The following is an 18,161-nucleotide window of genomic DNA, read 5'->3' on the forward strand; positions in this document are numbered from 1 at the left end:
TATGCTATGGCCAAGCCTCAAAACATTACAATACTACAGAGATGTGGAACTCTGTGTGCCTGTGTGTTCACATGTGTGCCATGATGCCAAAATACAATGTTGGGAGTTCCTCCTCAACTGTAGTCCACTTTGCTTTCTGAGACAGCATCTCACACTGACCTGGTCATCATGTAGGCTGGGCCAGCTGGCTAGTGAGTCACACAGTCATGCTTGTCTCTGACCCCCTAGAGCTGGTATTACAACTGCTTTACCACCATGGACAACTTTTCATATGTGTTCTAGGGATCAAACTCATGGCTCTCAAGGCAAGCACTTGACCAATTGTATTATACATGCCCTCCCCTCTAGATTTAGAGATTTTATATACAATATTCCCTAGGACCTCTTTCCTGGGTAATTGGAAAAGAAGCATGGATTTTCCTAGGCACACTCCATTTAAACAAGAAACTCTCACTGTTAAATGGCCGTTGCAGAAAGTGTGCACACAAGTCTTTATCATGGACAGGAAACTATATAGGACTCATTGATCAAATCCGGTCTTCTATCTCTTTTGGTATGGCCATGAACTACTAATGTTTTCTTACATTTAAATGGTTGGGAAAAAAATCCAAAAAAGACTAATATTTATGGGATGTGTGAAAATTACACAGCATTCAAAGTTCAGCTTTCATGAATAAAGTTTTACTGGCACATGGCCATGCCCATATGTTTACACATTATCTATAGCTGTTTTCATGCTACAAAGCAGAATTTAGTGCTTGCACTGGAGACCCTATGGCCCTCCAATCCTCAAATGTTTATCATCTGGCCATTACAGAAATGTTTGCCAAGCTGTGGCCTCTGCGCACTGAATATAGGAACACCGCTAATGTTCCTGTGTTCTTTGCTTGTCCCCATCAAAGCTGTTCATTCCATCTTTAAATAGAAGTAAGCCCGCCTTCCATCACACAACACTGCTTATTAGCCTTATTACTTTGTAATAATAAAGACAATAGGGCACTGAGCCCTGCCATCAGGCTTCTAGGACCAAGCTATCACTGCTCAGCACGCTTAGTCAATTTAGCAGCACACTAAAGTACTAAGTTGGTTTTTCAGGCACTGCTTCGCACTATGAATGTAAAAAGTTCCTGGCCAATGAGAATTTAAAATCTAACTAGAGAGGAAAAATATGCCCAAAAAAGCCCTTAATGAACATGGCAATGATTTCTGCACAGATCTCTGTGAAGAGCTCTTAGAGTTGATAGCAGTAGATCAATATGTGACATGATGCTACCACAATACAGACAAATGCATGCACCCTTCTAATTACAACTCTCTCTTCTATGCAACTATAGACCTGAAAGCAAGTAGTCATCAAGTATAATTTCTTTCACTTGAAGAAGACACCAAAGTCAAGAGAAGTGCCATAGTCACTTAGCTGAATCTCCCAGAGCCTAAGGCTCTGAATACCCAATCAGTGATGATTTCCTATGACTGACCATTGTTTTGTTTTTGAGATTATAATATAATTAGATTTCTCCCTTGCCTTTTCTCCTTCTAAATCCTCTTATATAACCCTCCACCCTTCTTCAAATTCATGGCCTTTTTCATTAATTTTTATTTCATACACATATATTTTTAATATTGGATAAGATATATATTGGATAGGAATATATAATATAATATCTAAAGTATAACCTGTTCAGTCCATATAATGTTCCTGGGATACAAACTTCTATACATGTTGTTTTTAAGGCTGACCATTTAGCACTGGACAACCAATTGGTGTACTCTTCCTTCCCTGGGGTAGACTACTTCTCTAACTTCTACATTTCCTCAGCTGCCTAAAGTCCTTTGTGTAGGGTTGAAGCCTCAAATCTTTCCTCTTTCCACTTTGACATGTCCACTCGTGTCCTCCTTGCTCAGCTCATGTGTAGGCAGTCATGTTGGGAAGACTTTATGGGTATAGCTTCTGATATTACTAGGAGATACAATTCCATGGCAAACTTCCTGATCCTCTGGTTCTTAAAATCATTCTTCCCCCTCTTCCACAATGTTCCTTGAGCCTTAGGTGGTGTGAGTGTTTGGTATAAAATCTGCAGTTAAGGACAAATGCTTATAGATTGTTGGTAAGGATTAGGCTAGTGTAGTAAATTAGTGATTCTCCTAAAACCATGATTCAGTAGCACTGAGTAGTTAGCTAGTTTCCAGTATCAGGCATGGTTTCCCTCTTGTTAAGTGAGTCTTAATTCCAATTTGAGAGTTGTTGGTTATTGCCAAGGTATATATGTCACTACTGCACCTTCAGTGGCAATGTGCTATGATAGTTGTTGAGATGGTTCATAGGCATCATACCTGAGTAGAACTTTTGGGTGCCTACTTCCTCTAGATGCTAGCATGGTGCCTTCTAATATCATGATAGCCACTACCCAGAGGAGGGACAAAGGCATTTCTCTTCCTTTAAAGCACAAGTAAAAGATGCTTAAACACTGACTCTGTTTATATGCATCCTGTGATACATGCCTCCTTCAAACTATCATTTCAATGTTCAATTCTACTATTGTTGACCATCTTGGAAAAAAATTGGGCTCTAATTCTTCCATAATGTGTTTGATCATCTAATGTAATAATAGGCAATATCTAATTAGATAATCACCCAATAATGAGATTCCTTTAAAAATTAGTTTGGATACCTGTAGGAGGAGCTAAGGTGGGAGGAGTAAGGAGAGGAAGAGGAGGAGTTGGGAGAGGAAGAGAAAAAAGGAAGAGGAGGAGAGAGGGCAGAGATGTAGGAGGATGGAGAACCACACAGGTGTGGAGAGCACTCATGGGGAACAACTTATAAACTTATAATTAGGTTAGCTAATTGGGATACAACTCTCTTTGCATGGGCATCTTGTTATTAATTATTATCAAACATATAAAGCCTTTGATTAATCTATAAGAATTAGAGTCTCATTCTCCTAATGGGCCCACATGGATGGCAGAATGGTCTGGGAAATGCCCTGCCTTGTGGAGACAGCGTAGAAGATTGGCAGAGCCATCTCTCACGCTGGCATCTAGTGGGTGGCAGGGCTGGTGTTTCTGGCCGGTTCTAGCTGCAGCACACACGTGGCTTCAGGCCAAGAAACATGGCGGCTGGGCTAGGCAGAGCTGCTGCAGCTTAGTCGGATGAACCAGAGGCCAGTTTTAATTAATTACTACAACAGCTATCATATTTTAGAAAGTATTCCTAAGGGCTAAAGAGATGGCTCAGTGATTAAGTGTTTGTGTTGCTCTTGTAGAAAACCTGGCTTCAATTTCCGGTACGTACACAGTGTATCAGAACCATCTGTAACTACAATTTGAGTGGATACAACACCATATCTGGTATCTGAAGCCACCAGCCATGTAAGTGGTACATGAACATATGTACAGACAAAACATCCATATACATAAAAAAGAATTTAAAAAAACTATTCTGTATATATTTTCATGGAGAAAACTACTGTTGCTTGATTGTAACATAATTTTTTATTGTTCTAAAAATTATGTTTAAAGTACTTTTCATAGCAGACATTTGACCCAAATATGACATATCCTAACACAAAAGAACAGAAGAGAATAAAACAAGATTATCAAAGGGAAAAAGGAAACTTTGAAAAACTTCAACATGACCTATAGTTCTATTTATATGTAAACAGTGTAAAGAAACAAGTGAGTCACATAAAGATGCTATTATTACAGCAAGTCCTTCTGATTGAAGACAAATGTCATTATGTACAAAAATTTTGCATTCCCTCCTTTTCTTTAACATAATCTTCAGTAGTTTTCATGGCCCAATTAGCCTGAGTAGAATGCAAGAGACTGACAGAGGTGATAAAAACAGATACGGATAGAAAAAGAGGAAGACAAGGAAGAGAGGAAAATAATAAAGAAATAAAACTAAAAATAGATTTTCCACAGAACCCAGCTATGCCACTCCTAGGTGTTTACCCAAAGAACTCTAAGCTAATATATCACAGAGCTATTTGCACATCAGTGTTTATTGCAGCACTATTCGGAATAACTAAGTGAGAGCACTAACTCAAGTGGCTCAAAGGAAGAGGTGTGTGTGTGTGTGTGTGTGTGTGTGTGTGTGTTACGAGTCTTCAGTCATAGAGAAAGAGTAAAGTCATAGCCTTTTCAGGAAAATAGGTCTTAGTTTCTTTTCCTGTTGCTATAATAAAATACTCAGGCAAAAACTACTTAAAGGGGAAGAGTTTATTTTGTCTTACAGTTCTAGGTGGAAAAGTCACAGTAATAAGAGCTTGAAGTAACTGATCACATTACGTCCACAGTCAGAAGAAACCAGTGAATACATGTGTGCTGCTCTTCAGCTCCCTTTCTTTCTTTTTTTTCAACTTTTCTTTTTTTTTCTTTTTTTTAATTGGATGTTTTATTTACATTTCATATGTTGTCCCCTAACCCCATCCCCCACCCACCCAGGAACCCCCTATACCCTCACCCCTCCTCCTTCTTCTCTGTGGATGTAACCCCTACCTGCCCCCCCACTCCCACCTCCCCACCCTCAAATTCCCACCCCCTGGGGCGTCCAGCCTTCATGAGGTCAAGGATCTCTTCTTTCACCTATGCCCAGGAGGGCCCTCCGCTCTTACATATACAGCTGAACAGCTCGGGATCCCCTGGCACTACCCATAGTGGGCAGGCCTTCCCACTTCAATTAATGTCGTAAGATAATCCTTCCCAGACCTTCCCAGAGGTCCTCCTCCAAGCTCATTCAAGATTGTGTTGACAATTCAAACCAACAATCATACATACTAAGCAAATTAAGCCAGTGTTGCAAAGGTACCATGTGCTTTCTCTTATATGTGGTTCCTAGATTTTTATTAGAGGTAACATAAAATCATGCATGTATATATAATATGAAAGAAGAAGGGAAACAAAGAGGACTATGAGAAGAAATGGGAGGGGAGATGAAGAAAGGAGTTGAGTGGTGTAGGGAATTTGCTCAGCGTACAGTATATATTTGTATGAAGCCATCTTAATGTAACCCGCTACTGTGTACACAAAGGATACACAATGGTTTTAAAAATCAAACTCAGACTGGGTAAAATGTAGAGAATAAGTGTTCAAATGGTGACCAGTTGTTGGTACATCTACAACTCAACTCCATATGCACCTCAGACTCAAGGAACATTTTGGAAGAGGAGGTGGAAACATTGCAAGATCCAGAGGACCAAGAAACCACTATGAGACAGTGCCTTCTAAACATGAGGAACAGCTGAGAGAAAGAATTCGTTTTCTCCAGGGACAAGCTCCTGAACTGTTATCCTATCCCAAGTGGTGAGCCTTAAACACGTGTACATATGGGCAATACTAATTCAACTCAGTAAGATAATGTAGATTATATATCTGTGTATATATCATATGTGTGCATGCACATGTATGTGAAAATAATAATTATAGAAAAAGAGGTCATAAATTTGAGAGGGAGTAGGGGGCCACAGGAAAAACTAGAGGAGAGAGAGGGAAAGCTTGACATGATATAAATATAATACTCGTGTATGAAATTCTCAAAAATATTAAATAATAAAATTTAAAGAAGCATATATTAGGACCATTCTGGATCTTTTCTTCCCATGGACTTCCAACTGTTATAAACTCATTGTGTAGCTAAATATCAGCTCCAAGCCCTGCTCACTGGCCAAGAGTCCTGGTCAAGTCTCAGGATCCCTGAGGCTTTGATGAGCCTGCACCCTCAGCAGTAGGCACTCCCGAAGACCTCTGCTGAGATTTCTGACTTTCTCATTTTGAATGAGCCAGAACTCAGTTCTCTAATGCTAAGTTGCTGAGACTCTGAATGCTGACCTAACAGGCCCAACTAGATGGCTGGAAACTCCTTGTTAGCAGTGCTGGGCTGATTGCCCCTTCAAGGGCAGCAGAGAAGGTCTTTCAGAGAGGTGGTGGAGGATTTTCCACTCCTGATCAGGCCAAACTAGCTTGTGGCCTGGCAGAGCTTCAGATACTAAATGTTAGAAAAGTCTCTTTGAAAAAACGTCAGAGGCATACCAAGGAGATAACAATGTGAGACGCTCAAATCCTGGAGAGAAATGAAGTGCAGACAGGAGGCTGGCATTCAGCTTCATATTTTCCCCTTGAGTCCTTTACAAATTTCAAGCAGCTTTAGGGTGAAGATAAATAATAAGTAGAGTCCACAGAGGTTAAGTTGAGATGCCCAGAAAGGTAAACTTCAGCAGAAGAGAAAAACTGGAAACAGACCAAGTTATATCTTGGATATGAAGTGTCCCCAAACACAGACTAACTCTCACAGATGCCAAAGCTCAGCTTCCAATATGCTCACTTTCCAGATAAGTCTGATACAATACTACCTTCCACTTGCAAGCAAGAGCAAAGGCTAGTATTTTCTGGAAGGTAATATCATCCAAAGCCTCAACTTACCTATGGTTTGTCATACAAAAAAAATTTAGGCATTCAAAGAAAAACTTACTTAGTCTGGTAGGAAACAAAATAAATGGTCATAAAATAAAGAGGGAAATTTCCAATAGAAATAGATTGACAGGCATTCCAGAGGTTAGAGTTTGCCACACATATTTTTTTTAAAAGATTCATTTGCTTATTACTTATGTGTAGCTTGCATGAGTTCATGTGCATGCATGTGGGTGCAGAAGCACCAGGAAGTCAGAAGAGGGTGTCAGATTCCCTGGAACTGAAGTTGTAAACAGTCATGAGCCATCTTGTGGGTTCTATGACCTGAAGCTGGGTCTTCTTCAACAGCAACCAGTGCTCTTAACCACCAAGCCATCTCACCAGCCCCCACAGAAAGTTTAAAAAATATATTGTGAATCTATTTGTGACTCAAATAGAAATTCTAGAATTGCAATACAGAAATGGGAAAGCAGATCTATAAGTCATGACAAAGTTGTGGCATTAAAATGTATTTTAAACAGTTTTTATCTTTAGCACCCCCAAATAAATGAAAAAAAAGCAATATAAATAAAGAAATGGCATTTCCTTTAGTAACAGAGCTGTTATGAAATTGCTAGCCTTAGGAACAGTGAAAGGGGCAGATTTTAAAAATGCAAAGTTGGCTTGTGTTATTCTGTACATAAGTAGAAAGATAAGAGAGAAAGGAAAGGAATTTATGTTTAAAGTTGTAATGATTATAAAGCTCCCTAAGCTGACTAAAACCTTCAGGCCACACATTGAAGAAACACTGTGGACCCTCAGCATGGGAAAGAAGGAAGGAAAGAAAGGAAGGAAGGATGAAAGAGAGAAAGAAAGAGGTCTATAAACAACACAGTAATATGATTCAAAGTCAAGGGGAAAGATAAAAACATGTTGAATCATATACACAAATAACAACAACAACAACAACATAATGTTGTTAAAGGAACTATAAGAAAACCATGACTTTACAGAAGAGTTCAGAGGATGATGAATGGCAGCTGCAAAGTGCCAAAAGATAGAAATCCTCCTCCTAGGATTCTAAAAGTATTTTCCAAAATAAGACAGTGTCAAATAGAAACGGAGAGGAATAGTCGCTATTGGATTTACTGATAAATGGAAGACTATAGGGAATTCTTTGGACAGGAGGAAAATGGTCTTTGGTGAAAAGCCACAGAGATGCAGACAGGAATGAAGAATACAGGAAAGACAAATGAGATAAATTGAAATCTAGACTTAAATCTTAGATAAGTATGTGAGCAAATATAATGTACAAACAACACAAATGGTGTGGTGTGGGTTATAGAAACACAGAGAGAATTAAATTATAGAACAGACAGGGGCCAGCAAGATGTCTCACTAGATAAAAGAGCTTGCAGCCAAGCCTGGTGACCAGGGTTCAATCCTTGAAACTCACATAAAGGTGTAAGATGAGAACCACATATGCACCATGGCACACAATAGCCCTCCCACTTCCCCAGATAGAATAAAAAGTAAAGGAGAAGGAGGAATTTTAAATGAAGTTCAAGTGTCCTCACAGGTCTATATTGTGAGGAAATTCTAATTTTTAATGGAGTCTAATAAGTCAAGGACACACATTGTAAACTTTAGGGATGTACCTAAATGAGTTTTGAGAAGGATTTCTCTATTAATACATTCATGGGAGAGTGAAATTGAATAACTAAAATATTAAATTAACTTAAAGTTTGTCTTAGGGTTACTATTGCTGTGATAAAACATCATGACCAACATAGAACTTGGGGAAGAAAGAATTTATTTTATTCATGGTTACACATAGTAGTTAATCATTGAATTAAGTCAGGACAGGAACTCAAGCAGGGCAGGAACCTGGAGGCAGGAGCTGATGCAGAGACCATGAAGGGATGATGCTTACTGGCTTCCTCCTCATAGCTTGCTCGGTCAGTTTTCTGGTTTTCTTATAGAACCTGAAACCACCAGCCCAGGGATGACACCACCCACAAATGGACTGGGTCCTCTCCCATTAGTCACCAATTAAGAAAATGCCCTCCAGGCCTGCTACAGCCCAATCTTATAAAAGCATTATTGATGTTCCCGCCTCTCAGATTACTCTAGCTTATGTCAAGTGGACATAAAAACTAGACAGCACAGGCAATAAGAAAAGAGTAAATTATAGATCAGGTGAGACCAATTAAAAAAAATCTAGTAATAGGGTAAGATATTTGCTTTAGATATAGAAGTAGAACTGAATTTACCAATGTGTTTGCAAATTGGCCTGTGACCAAATTACAAATATCAATTCACTTGTGTTATACATAATCGCAAAAGACTAAGGCTGGTGAAGATAGCAAAGGGATCATAGTAGGTACCGCCATTCATCAAAAGTGTACTTAAAGCCGGGCGGTGGTGGCACACGCCCTTAATCCCAGCACTTGGGAGGCAGAGGCAGGCAGATTTCTGAGTTCGAGGCCAGCCTGGTCTACAGAGTGAGTTCCAGGACAGCCAGGGCTACACAGAGAAACCCTGTCTCGAAAAAAACAAACAAACAAACAACCAAACCAAACAAACAAAAAAATAAAAGTGTACTTAAGATTACCCAAGACACAAGAAAATAGAACTACTGTCAATTATAGCTGCCTACATGGGAAACAAATTTTGGTAGTGGTTGTAGCAGTTTGACTGTCTGCCTAAAATACTCATGAAATTTGGTTGTCATTCAAACAGCATAGTGTCAAATGGTAGGACCTTCGGAGGGTGATCAGATTATGAGGTCTCTGCCCTTAGGAATAGATTAATGCCATTATTACAGAAACACATTAGTTACATCAGTAGTGAATGGCTATTTTCTTACCTTTTATTTGTTGAATTTAGTTTTATATTTATTATGAGGTTTTGGGTGTATGTATCATTAATGTTTTGCTCATATTCACCCCTCTGCTATCCCTTCCTTTGTTTTCCCCTCCCTAATAGTTCTCCTTCTGGTTTCATGTCATATGTATAAAACAAACAAGGAAATTCTCAAGAAGATAATTGCAGATTGTGTATACTCAGGAGAATAGAAGACCTATATCCGTACTAAAACTGTAAATGAGCATGTTTGCCAGATTTGTTCATCACCATCCCAAACAGAAAGCACTCCTACTGATCATGAACTGGAGGACAGAAAAATAAACCATAGCACATCAGTGCTGTGAATACTACACAACAAAATAGGAGTGGGCTATTTACACACACAATACAGTGTGTTAAAAGGAACCAGACTGTATGCTATCATTCATGGGACATCCTAGAAAAGATCGAGGTTTCTAGGAACTAAGGTGGAGGTTGAAGGTTCATAACACTACAAAGGGATAGGAAAGAACTTTGGGAAGTAAAGAATAATTATCTGTCATGTATGTATGTATGTATGTATGTATGTATGTATGTATGTATGTATGTAAATGTGTGTGTGTATCTATCTGTAATCTTTTTAACATCTATCATCTATTCTCTTTGAACATCTATCTATCTATCTATCTATCTATCTATCTGTCTGTCTGTCTGTCTGTCTGTCTGTCTGTCTGTCTATCTATCTGTCTGTCTGTCTGTCTGTCTGTCTGTCTGTCTGTCTATCTATCTATCTATCTATCTTTCTAACATGAGACCCAGTGTGATACTTTGTATTTCTCCCCTCCCCTCCCCTCCCCTCCCCTCTTCTGCCCCACTACCCTATCGGGTTCCCCTTCTCAGTAAATTGTGATAAAATTTCAGGTTGCTGAGTGTCTCACGCACATTTTATTTCCTTCATACCATTGTCACTGTGCAGCAGTGGGACCCTCAGCACTTTCTGGTATTTCTTGGATGCCACAGCCTTCAGAATAATGAGCTAAATACATTTCTATCTTTATAATTTATTCAGTCTGTTGTATTCTATTGTAACAAGAGAAAAACAAGACAAAGCCAATAGTTTTCAAAAACTTTATAATTCTAAATATTTATGTACAACAGGCTCAATAATGGGCTGTGAAATTGAATGGAAACTTTTTTTTAGCAGTTTTTATTCAGTTTACATCCTATTTGCTGTTCACCCTCCTGGCTCCCCATTCCCCAAATCCCTCCCTCTTCTCCCCTCCCCTTCTTCTCTGAGAGGGTGGAGGCCTCCTCTGGATATTCTCTTCCCTGGCACATCAAGTCTCTGAAGGATTTGGCACATCCTCTCCCACTGAAGGCCAGACAAGGCAGCTCAATTGGGGAATGTATTCCAGTCAGGCTACAGCTTCAGGGACAGCCCCCACTCCAGTTGGTCAGGACCCACATGGAGACCAAGCTGCACATCTGCTATATGTGCAGGAGGCCTAGGTTCAGCCCTTGTATGCTCTTTTGTTGGTGGCTCAATCTCTAAGAGCCCCCAAGGATTCAGGTTAGTTGAGCCTCTTGGTCTTCCTGTATAGTTCCTATCCTCTCCCAGGCCTGATGAACAAACTTTTCTAACCTCTAGCAAAGAACTGGATTTTAATTAACCAAAACTCATCTGTATCCTTCTAATTTCTTTTAAAAAAAAAAAAACCTTTCCCCTCGTTTTAATGCCAATTTTTCATTTTTCAGGGAAATGGTAAGCCATGGATGGTATCCTTTTATTTTTTGAGAATTTCACATGTCAGTGCTGTATTTACATCATTTCCATCCCTCCATCTCCCCCTCCAACTTTTCCCCCAATTCTTTTCAGATCCATGACCTCTTCTAGAGATATAATTTACACACACTATGCATATTATCTATAGAAATACAGCCTGTGGAGTCCATTTGTTGCTCTTGTACATTGGTTTAACACTGACCACTTGAGAATGGATAAGCCACCAGGGAACTCATCCTTGGGGAAGACTGATTCTAATTTCTTAGAAAAATGACTTATCAGTCTGGGAGTGTGGGTCATCTGTAGAGTGTATGTTTAGCATGCATGCATAATACCTTCAGTTCAGTCTCCAGAACTTTAAGAAAAAAAAGCAAAGGAAAGGAAATACATATGTCTAAATGATGGATAATTTAAGAGGAGACAGATGAGGATGGAGCCAAAATATTAAAACAAGCATGGTAAAGGAAAGTCAGGAAGCTAGTTCATAGATATTATGGCACTTTCCTGAATTTTTATGATGACTATGGAATTTATTAGATCCATTTAATTTGTAACTCATTTGATTACCAACTCCACTATATAAGTTTTAAGTGATTTTAAATATTTGCTTATCTGCCTTCTGTTCAAACTTTTCATTTGGTTTCTCTTTTTAAAAGCACTTGTTGGTTTCCACAGAATCTAGCTCTTGTCATCTGTGGCTGGAACCATTATTGTGCTAGTGTTACTCTGTGAATCATCAGAGGAAATGAACATGATTTGTAGTTCATAATCAAGTATTCTAGGTTCATCCGGTATGAGCCATCTGAATGCATTCACTCCTTTATTCTTTCTTTCATGCATATTTCATTTCATCTGTTCAGCAAGGGTATCTTGAGCACTCAGTACAGGCAATGAACTGGTCTAGTATCAGAGAATATGTTAATGAAACTGAGATAGATTCCAATTTTGTAGATGTGTGTGCATATGTGAGCAGAGGCCAGCAGTTGACATCAATGGCTCTTTATCTTATATTTTGAAACGAGGTCTCTCACTGAACTCAGAAGTTGACAACTGAGGTCGAATGGCTAGCTATCAAGCCCCTGATAATCTTCTACCTCTGTATTGCTTCCTCTGTGCTGGGATTACAGGCATGTTCTGGGGGTGAAACTCAGGTTCTCAGGCTAGGAAGACAGACACTTTGCCAACTGAGTCATCTCTCCAAGACCCTAGACTCCTGTGTGTCTTATACAGTATGGCATAACAAAACAAATGAACAGGGAAACTCTTGAGAAAATAATCATAGATTGCATGTACCCATGAGAACTGAAGACATATCCATTCTAAAACCGTAAATGAGAATTTATGCTAGATTTGTTAATCATCATCCCAAGTGGAAAACAGTCCTACTGATCATGAACTGGAGGACAGATAAACAAACCAGGACACACCAATGCTGGGAATACTACACAGCAAAATAGGAGTGAGTTACATAAGCTTACCATGCAATGCAGTGTGCTAAACGGAACCAGGCTGCATGTTACATATTCATGGGACATCCTGGAAAAGATCAAGGTCTCCAGAAGCTGAGGTGGAGGGGAGGGGTACACTAAAAAAGGACCAGAAAGAATTCTGGGGGATGATAGAAGTGAAGGTGATGTGGTGGGGGTGGGAGTGTCAAAGTTTATAGATGCATCTCCCTAAGATAGTCCCCTTACTATATACAACTTGCATTCCAATCAACCTAAAAAAAGAAGGAAACTGGTTGATAGGATCCCATTGCCCATCTTCTTAGACTGAGTGGCCAAACGAGGTCTCTTAGAGAAGGTGACTACTGTGCAAAAGAAACCTCTTGGATGTCCCTTTTTGCTTTTACTTGGAGGTGAAAAAGAGGAAACTTTCCGTTTTATTCTGAAAGCATGTGTTTTAATTAAAGGAGAATTTATGCAACCGCACACACCAGGAAGATTTATAAGTGCAAGAATGTAAATTTAGTCTATTTTTAAAGGATGTTATTGACAGGCACAGTTCAAAAGACCTCACCAGGGAGCCCTTCGTGAGACACTGCGTGTTTCATGGGGAATCTTGTGCTTCTTTTTCCCTTCATGCATATTAAGTTGCCAGAATGATACTTAATTAATCACATAAAAGGCTGACACTTGAAAAAAAAATAATGTGTGAGAGACATGGAAGTTCTTTGTTACCCTCCTCTTGTCTGCCACTGCATTCCAGTTGAGAGAGCCTGCCTGGGAAAGCCCACTTCCACAACACCTGGCCTCTGCTCATTCCCAGAAGCTGTGGGCAGCACTTCTGGGTCACTGTGGCTGTGGGCAGACACAAGGTGAATTTCCATCCAGGGTGGCAGCATATGCCTCTGAAAAACAAAACTAGATAGAACTTAGGATCTGGCAGCCCACCCAACCTCCTCTAACTGAGGGGTTTTATGGGAGGATGCTCTATAAGGAACTAAATTGAGTCTTCTTTTGTGAGAAAGAGATCATTCTCTTCAGAATCCAGAAAGCTAGGCATTGTAGCCTAAGAACCACTGAAGTGACCAGGGAAGGACTTCTTCCAAATTCATTGCTTTGGGTCACTCAGCCGCCATCATTTAAAACAGCTCCAGGGGGCTGGAGCTCCCTGTCACGAGAAGGAAAATGGAATCAGATTGTATTTTGAATGGGGCCATGTAATCGCATGTGTGAGGACAGGCGTGTGCGTGTGCGTGTGCGTGTGCGTGTGCGTGTGCGTGTGCGTGTGCGTGTGCGTGTGCGTGTGCGTGTGCGTGTGCGTGTGCGTGTGTGTGTACAGAGAGTGCAAGTAAAGAGAGAAGACAGGGACTAAGATTGAAGGTACTTGAATGTGAACCTGAAATTGGTAAACCGTGGTAATCCCATGGTTCCATTTGAAATCCTTAAAATCTCCCTTTTGGGATGGTGACAGTGTTATAAAGTTTTCTAGAAAAACTGTTCTTTTCTTAGCAACAAAGACTCAACCTTACCTGTGGATACAGGGGGCTGCAGAAGGGTGACTGAGATGGACTCTGGCTTTGCTAAAAACTTACACTGGGTGGGCATGTATGATTGGTGTTTTGACCCCCATTCACATGTTGGAAACCTTGTTGAAGTAGCTTATGGTGGGGCCTAGGCTTCTGTTTTAAAGTCCCCTTTTAGTTTTGATAGTCATCCACACTGAACAGTTTGATTTTCCCTTTTACCAAGTTACAAAATATACAGGCTCACTCGAAAACTGGCAAGAGGTACTAAATATATGCACTAATAACTTAAGCATTTCAGATTTGAACATACACCTAAAAGAAAGGAATTCTTATGTCAGCCAAGAGATGCAAAGTCACAGCCATAACCAAGAAGCTCTCTGTCGCTGCTGAGAAAAGGGAAAACCAGTTTTCTTCAATTGAGTGACATTTGGTATCAACCACACTCCAGGGCAGGACTCATGCTCAGTAACACTTGTCCAATACAAAATGGACCCCACGCTATCTTTTTTATTTTTTTGTGTGCTTTTGCTTTTTGTTTGTCCATTATTTTAAAAGAGAAGAACGTAGTGGGTAGGGTGAGATAGGATCAGGGAGGAGTTGAGGATGAGTAAAGAATCTCATCAAAATATATTGTATGAAATTTTAAGCAAACCAACAATATACAGAAAAGGCTCTCTGCCCCAAGTCAGAAATACATCAGTGTTTTTCAGGATAACCAGAAGTCTTTCTCTCCAATGGGACCCTGTACACAATCAAAAAATCACTGCTAAATGTGCCAACATGGATGAAAACCACAGAAATACACCAAGCATAAAAAGGCAAACACAAAGCTGTATTCGCTGTATGTGTCATTTATATACTCAAGAATTGCCATAAGTAACGTCGGGTGAATGAAATCACAGTAACAGTTGCCTTTCTTTAGAAATATTAACTAGAAATGGGTAAGGTACTGGGACTCCTTAATATCCTTAATATTATAGTTACACAGTTACATAGACATCATGTAAAAATGATGAGTTATTAACTTCCTCTTTTACTATGTACATAGATGTCACATTGTTGAAAAGTATAGAATTCACATTTATATTGCCAAGCCTATAAAGCTGTTGTAAGAATCTTGTAGCTTCCAAACATAAGATAAATAGAAAAGTACAGTTTTATGTTATTGAACTGGCCGGGCATCTATTCTCGTTGAAGTTAGTGTGATGCACCACCTGTCATTCCAGTGATCCATCAGCCTTTGCAAGGCAAGGCCAATTACAAAAAGTTAGTGAGGATACACTGCAGCTGCGGTGGCATTGAACTCAGCTTTGAAAAGAGCTGTCCCTGACTGCTGATGGCGAGCTCAGTCTGGTTTGAAACTCCAGGAAGAGGGTCCCTGCAGCTGCAGTTTTCCATTCCATGCCCTCCCTTTCCACGCTGCTCGCCTCCCTGAGGAGACAGTAAACACCATCTGGACCACTGCATTCACCAGCCCGGAAACCCAAATCTCTTCTTCCTATCAAGAAAATTATGCTCAGCCTGACGTGCCCTCCACCAGTGGGAACCAGCCATAGAGCTTCTGCCAGCTCTGAAGTTTGCTGGCCCTGAACGAACACAGAAAGTACCCGTGGTCATTATTGGAAGGCAAATAGGCAGGGTACAAGCAAGATGAGGGTGTGTGGAGAAACACTATCTGGTCCATAGAATACCCTCATTTCTGGACCATTACTTTTCAGTCTCTGAGTATATCATCTGTGCTGAGCAGTGTACTTTAAGTATCTTAGGATAAACACATGGCCACAAATATTGATAACACTATCTTTATTTGCCCATTACTTATGAAGGCCACATCACCTGAGAGGACGGTTTGTTCTTTTATAGCAAGAGACTCAAGCACAAGTAGTAAAATGTAGGCCCTTTTCTTCAGATTCTAAACTTTAAAGAATTGCAGCTATCCTTTTTCCAGCATACACTCTGATCCTATGTATCTTTAACATATACCATATAGTTCACTTAAGATCACAATTTATAAGCTCTGGTCCACTAGACCTGTTTTTCTTAATTTAGCCATTTAGCATAGGTTGTATCTGATAGTCTAATCATTTCTCTGTTCAATTTTCAGAACATAAAATACAATCAGCAACGTGTGTGAATATCCTTCAAATATATCTTTACTTGCTTGTTCAAGCATGAGTTTTCTTTTTCAACATGGTAGATATTTGATAATTATGGGCTTAAGATTATATCAATATAAGTCATTACACACACACACACACATGTATTTTCCAGATGTGCATTTTTCAGAACAGGGGACACTCAGCCTCACCAAACTACAAAGACATTGTACATAGGACATTAATAAAGCTATTAAAATTAGAAGACAATCTTGAACTTGCTTAGTTGAGCCAAAGGAAGCAATCATGTTTAAAGTCATTGAAGGGAGACTTAGAAAAATCAGCACACAACTGTTCTGTTCAGTCACACCCAAAAATGAGCTGTAAGAAAAGTTAAGACTGTCCGAGGAAGACAAAGTTCAGAAAACGAGCCTATTTTTTTTCTTTCTCAAAGGAGATTTTACAGAGGATCAGTAGGAACTCCTCTGTTTTCTGAAAGATTCTGAATTGCTTCTAAGAAACATTAGCCTGAGGTTGAAACTATGGAGTAGGATTGTCCTTCTCATTGTTCAATTAATTTTTCAGAGAAAGAGAAGACAGGGAGAGGCAATGATTTTTCTTCAGAAAAAAATGCCCCTCGGTCTCAGGCTTAGAGATTTAATTCTCATTTGTCTCCTCGGGTCTCCATCATTCACTCATTTTTCTTTTCTTAAACTAATATGCCAAACTCCAGAAGTAATTTCCAGAACAAAACCATGCCTGGAAGGGAACGTGAGTTTGAGTAAAACTTCCCTTTCGGGCCGACAGCTCTCCTGTGTCATTCACTGAGTGGTCCACCACCCCAATAGAGGATATAACTTCCAATGAGTACTTACCTGTCAGCTGACAGTGCCGTAAGTGTGAAGACAGACACCCCCACTGAAGTAAGCTGTATAAAGGGAATCAGTTTGCAGCCAATCCTGCCAAATAGCCACCTGTCAGCCAGGTACTTGCTGGCATCCACAGGGGCGCATGTTACCAGCAGCAGCAGGTCTCCCAAAGCCAGGCTAGAGATGAACAAGTTTGGTACATTTCGCATGGACTTGACGGTACAAAAGATCTTGATCAGCGTGATGTTTCCAATGAGGCCTATCACGATGATAAGCCCATAAACTGCAGGAATGACATAGATGATTCCCGGGTGAAACCAGTTGTCCATCTTGGGGGGATTCAGACTTTGATTGAAGGTGTCGTTGCAGGACAGGAAAGGATCCACTTCCAAGTTCAGTTGGGAACAATTATTTGGAGCCATCTCAAGACTTCTCTCTTCAAATGTGCCTTCAAGATGCTGCTTTGTAACTTCTGGTTTTTCAGTTAGATGATGAAGGTAAGATCTGTGCGAGGCTCTTGATCTCCCTTAAAATCACTCTGAATTCATACACACACACACACACACACACACTCCCACACTGGTATTCCAAACTCTAGTTCAGTATGTTGATCTTGATTCTGTCCCAGCCTTCACACCACCAGTAAGCAATACATCTGTAAATTCACTAAGTTAACAAGCAACAGAAACTCAGCCTGAAGAAAAGCTTAGATTTAAGCCCACTCTGTCTCAGCTCTTCCTACCTCCATCCTAGACTGAGTCTCTCTGGCTGTAGTTTACTAAGAACTTTTGGATTGCTATTTTCACACAGCATTTCCCGTCTTCCCTGATTTGTAGAACCTGAAGGTTTAAAGTGGTAGAAAAAAACTGCACCAAGAAAGCCTCCAATCCTATAGGCAGGATGCTTTGGACGTCACTGGCTTCCCCAGCAAACGGCAGCTCTCCTGGAGCTGCCGCTCTGAAGAGGAGCCAGGACCACGTATAGACAGCGAATGCCAGCCCCCTGCTGGACGCTTCAATCACTGCCCAGCTGCCTGCTTTCTCCAAATGAGAATCAGGCAGCAGATCGCAGCTCCTAAGTGGCTTAACAGATACCTTTGCCTTTTCATTTAAGCTGGCAGCACCTATAGTCGGCATTTAATAAATGCTGTTCACTGCAAAGTCTGGGGATATCTCTGATACTTATCTCCATGAGTTCTATTGTGACTC

At 40.1% G+C, this 18,161-nt stretch overlaps 1 protein-coding gene across 1 annotated transcript in view; it reads right to left on the reverse strand.

Annotated features, from left to right (window-relative positions):
• Grpr (gastrin releasing peptide receptor) overlaps positions 1-17,789 on the reverse strand; it is a 35,342-nt gene extending 17,553 nt beyond the window's left edge. Inside the window, exon 1 of the mRNA XM_028762170.1 lies at positions 16,960-17,789. Coding sequence (XP_028618003.1) covers positions 16,960-17,375 — 416 coding nt within the window. The 5' untranslated portion in view covers positions 17,376-17,789. The remainder of the gene's footprint in view (positions 1-16,959) is intronic.
• Positions 17,790-18,161: the final 372 nt, after the last annotated feature.

This window comes from Grammomys surdaster, unplaced genomic scaffold (genome assembly GCF_004785775.1).
Source record: "Grammomys surdaster isolate TR1022 unplaced genomic scaffold, NIH_TR_1.0 131, whole genome shotgun sequence".
Classification (NCBI taxonomy): domain Eukaryota; kingdom Metazoa; phylum Chordata; class Mammalia; order Rodentia; family Muridae; genus Grammomys; species Grammomys surdaster.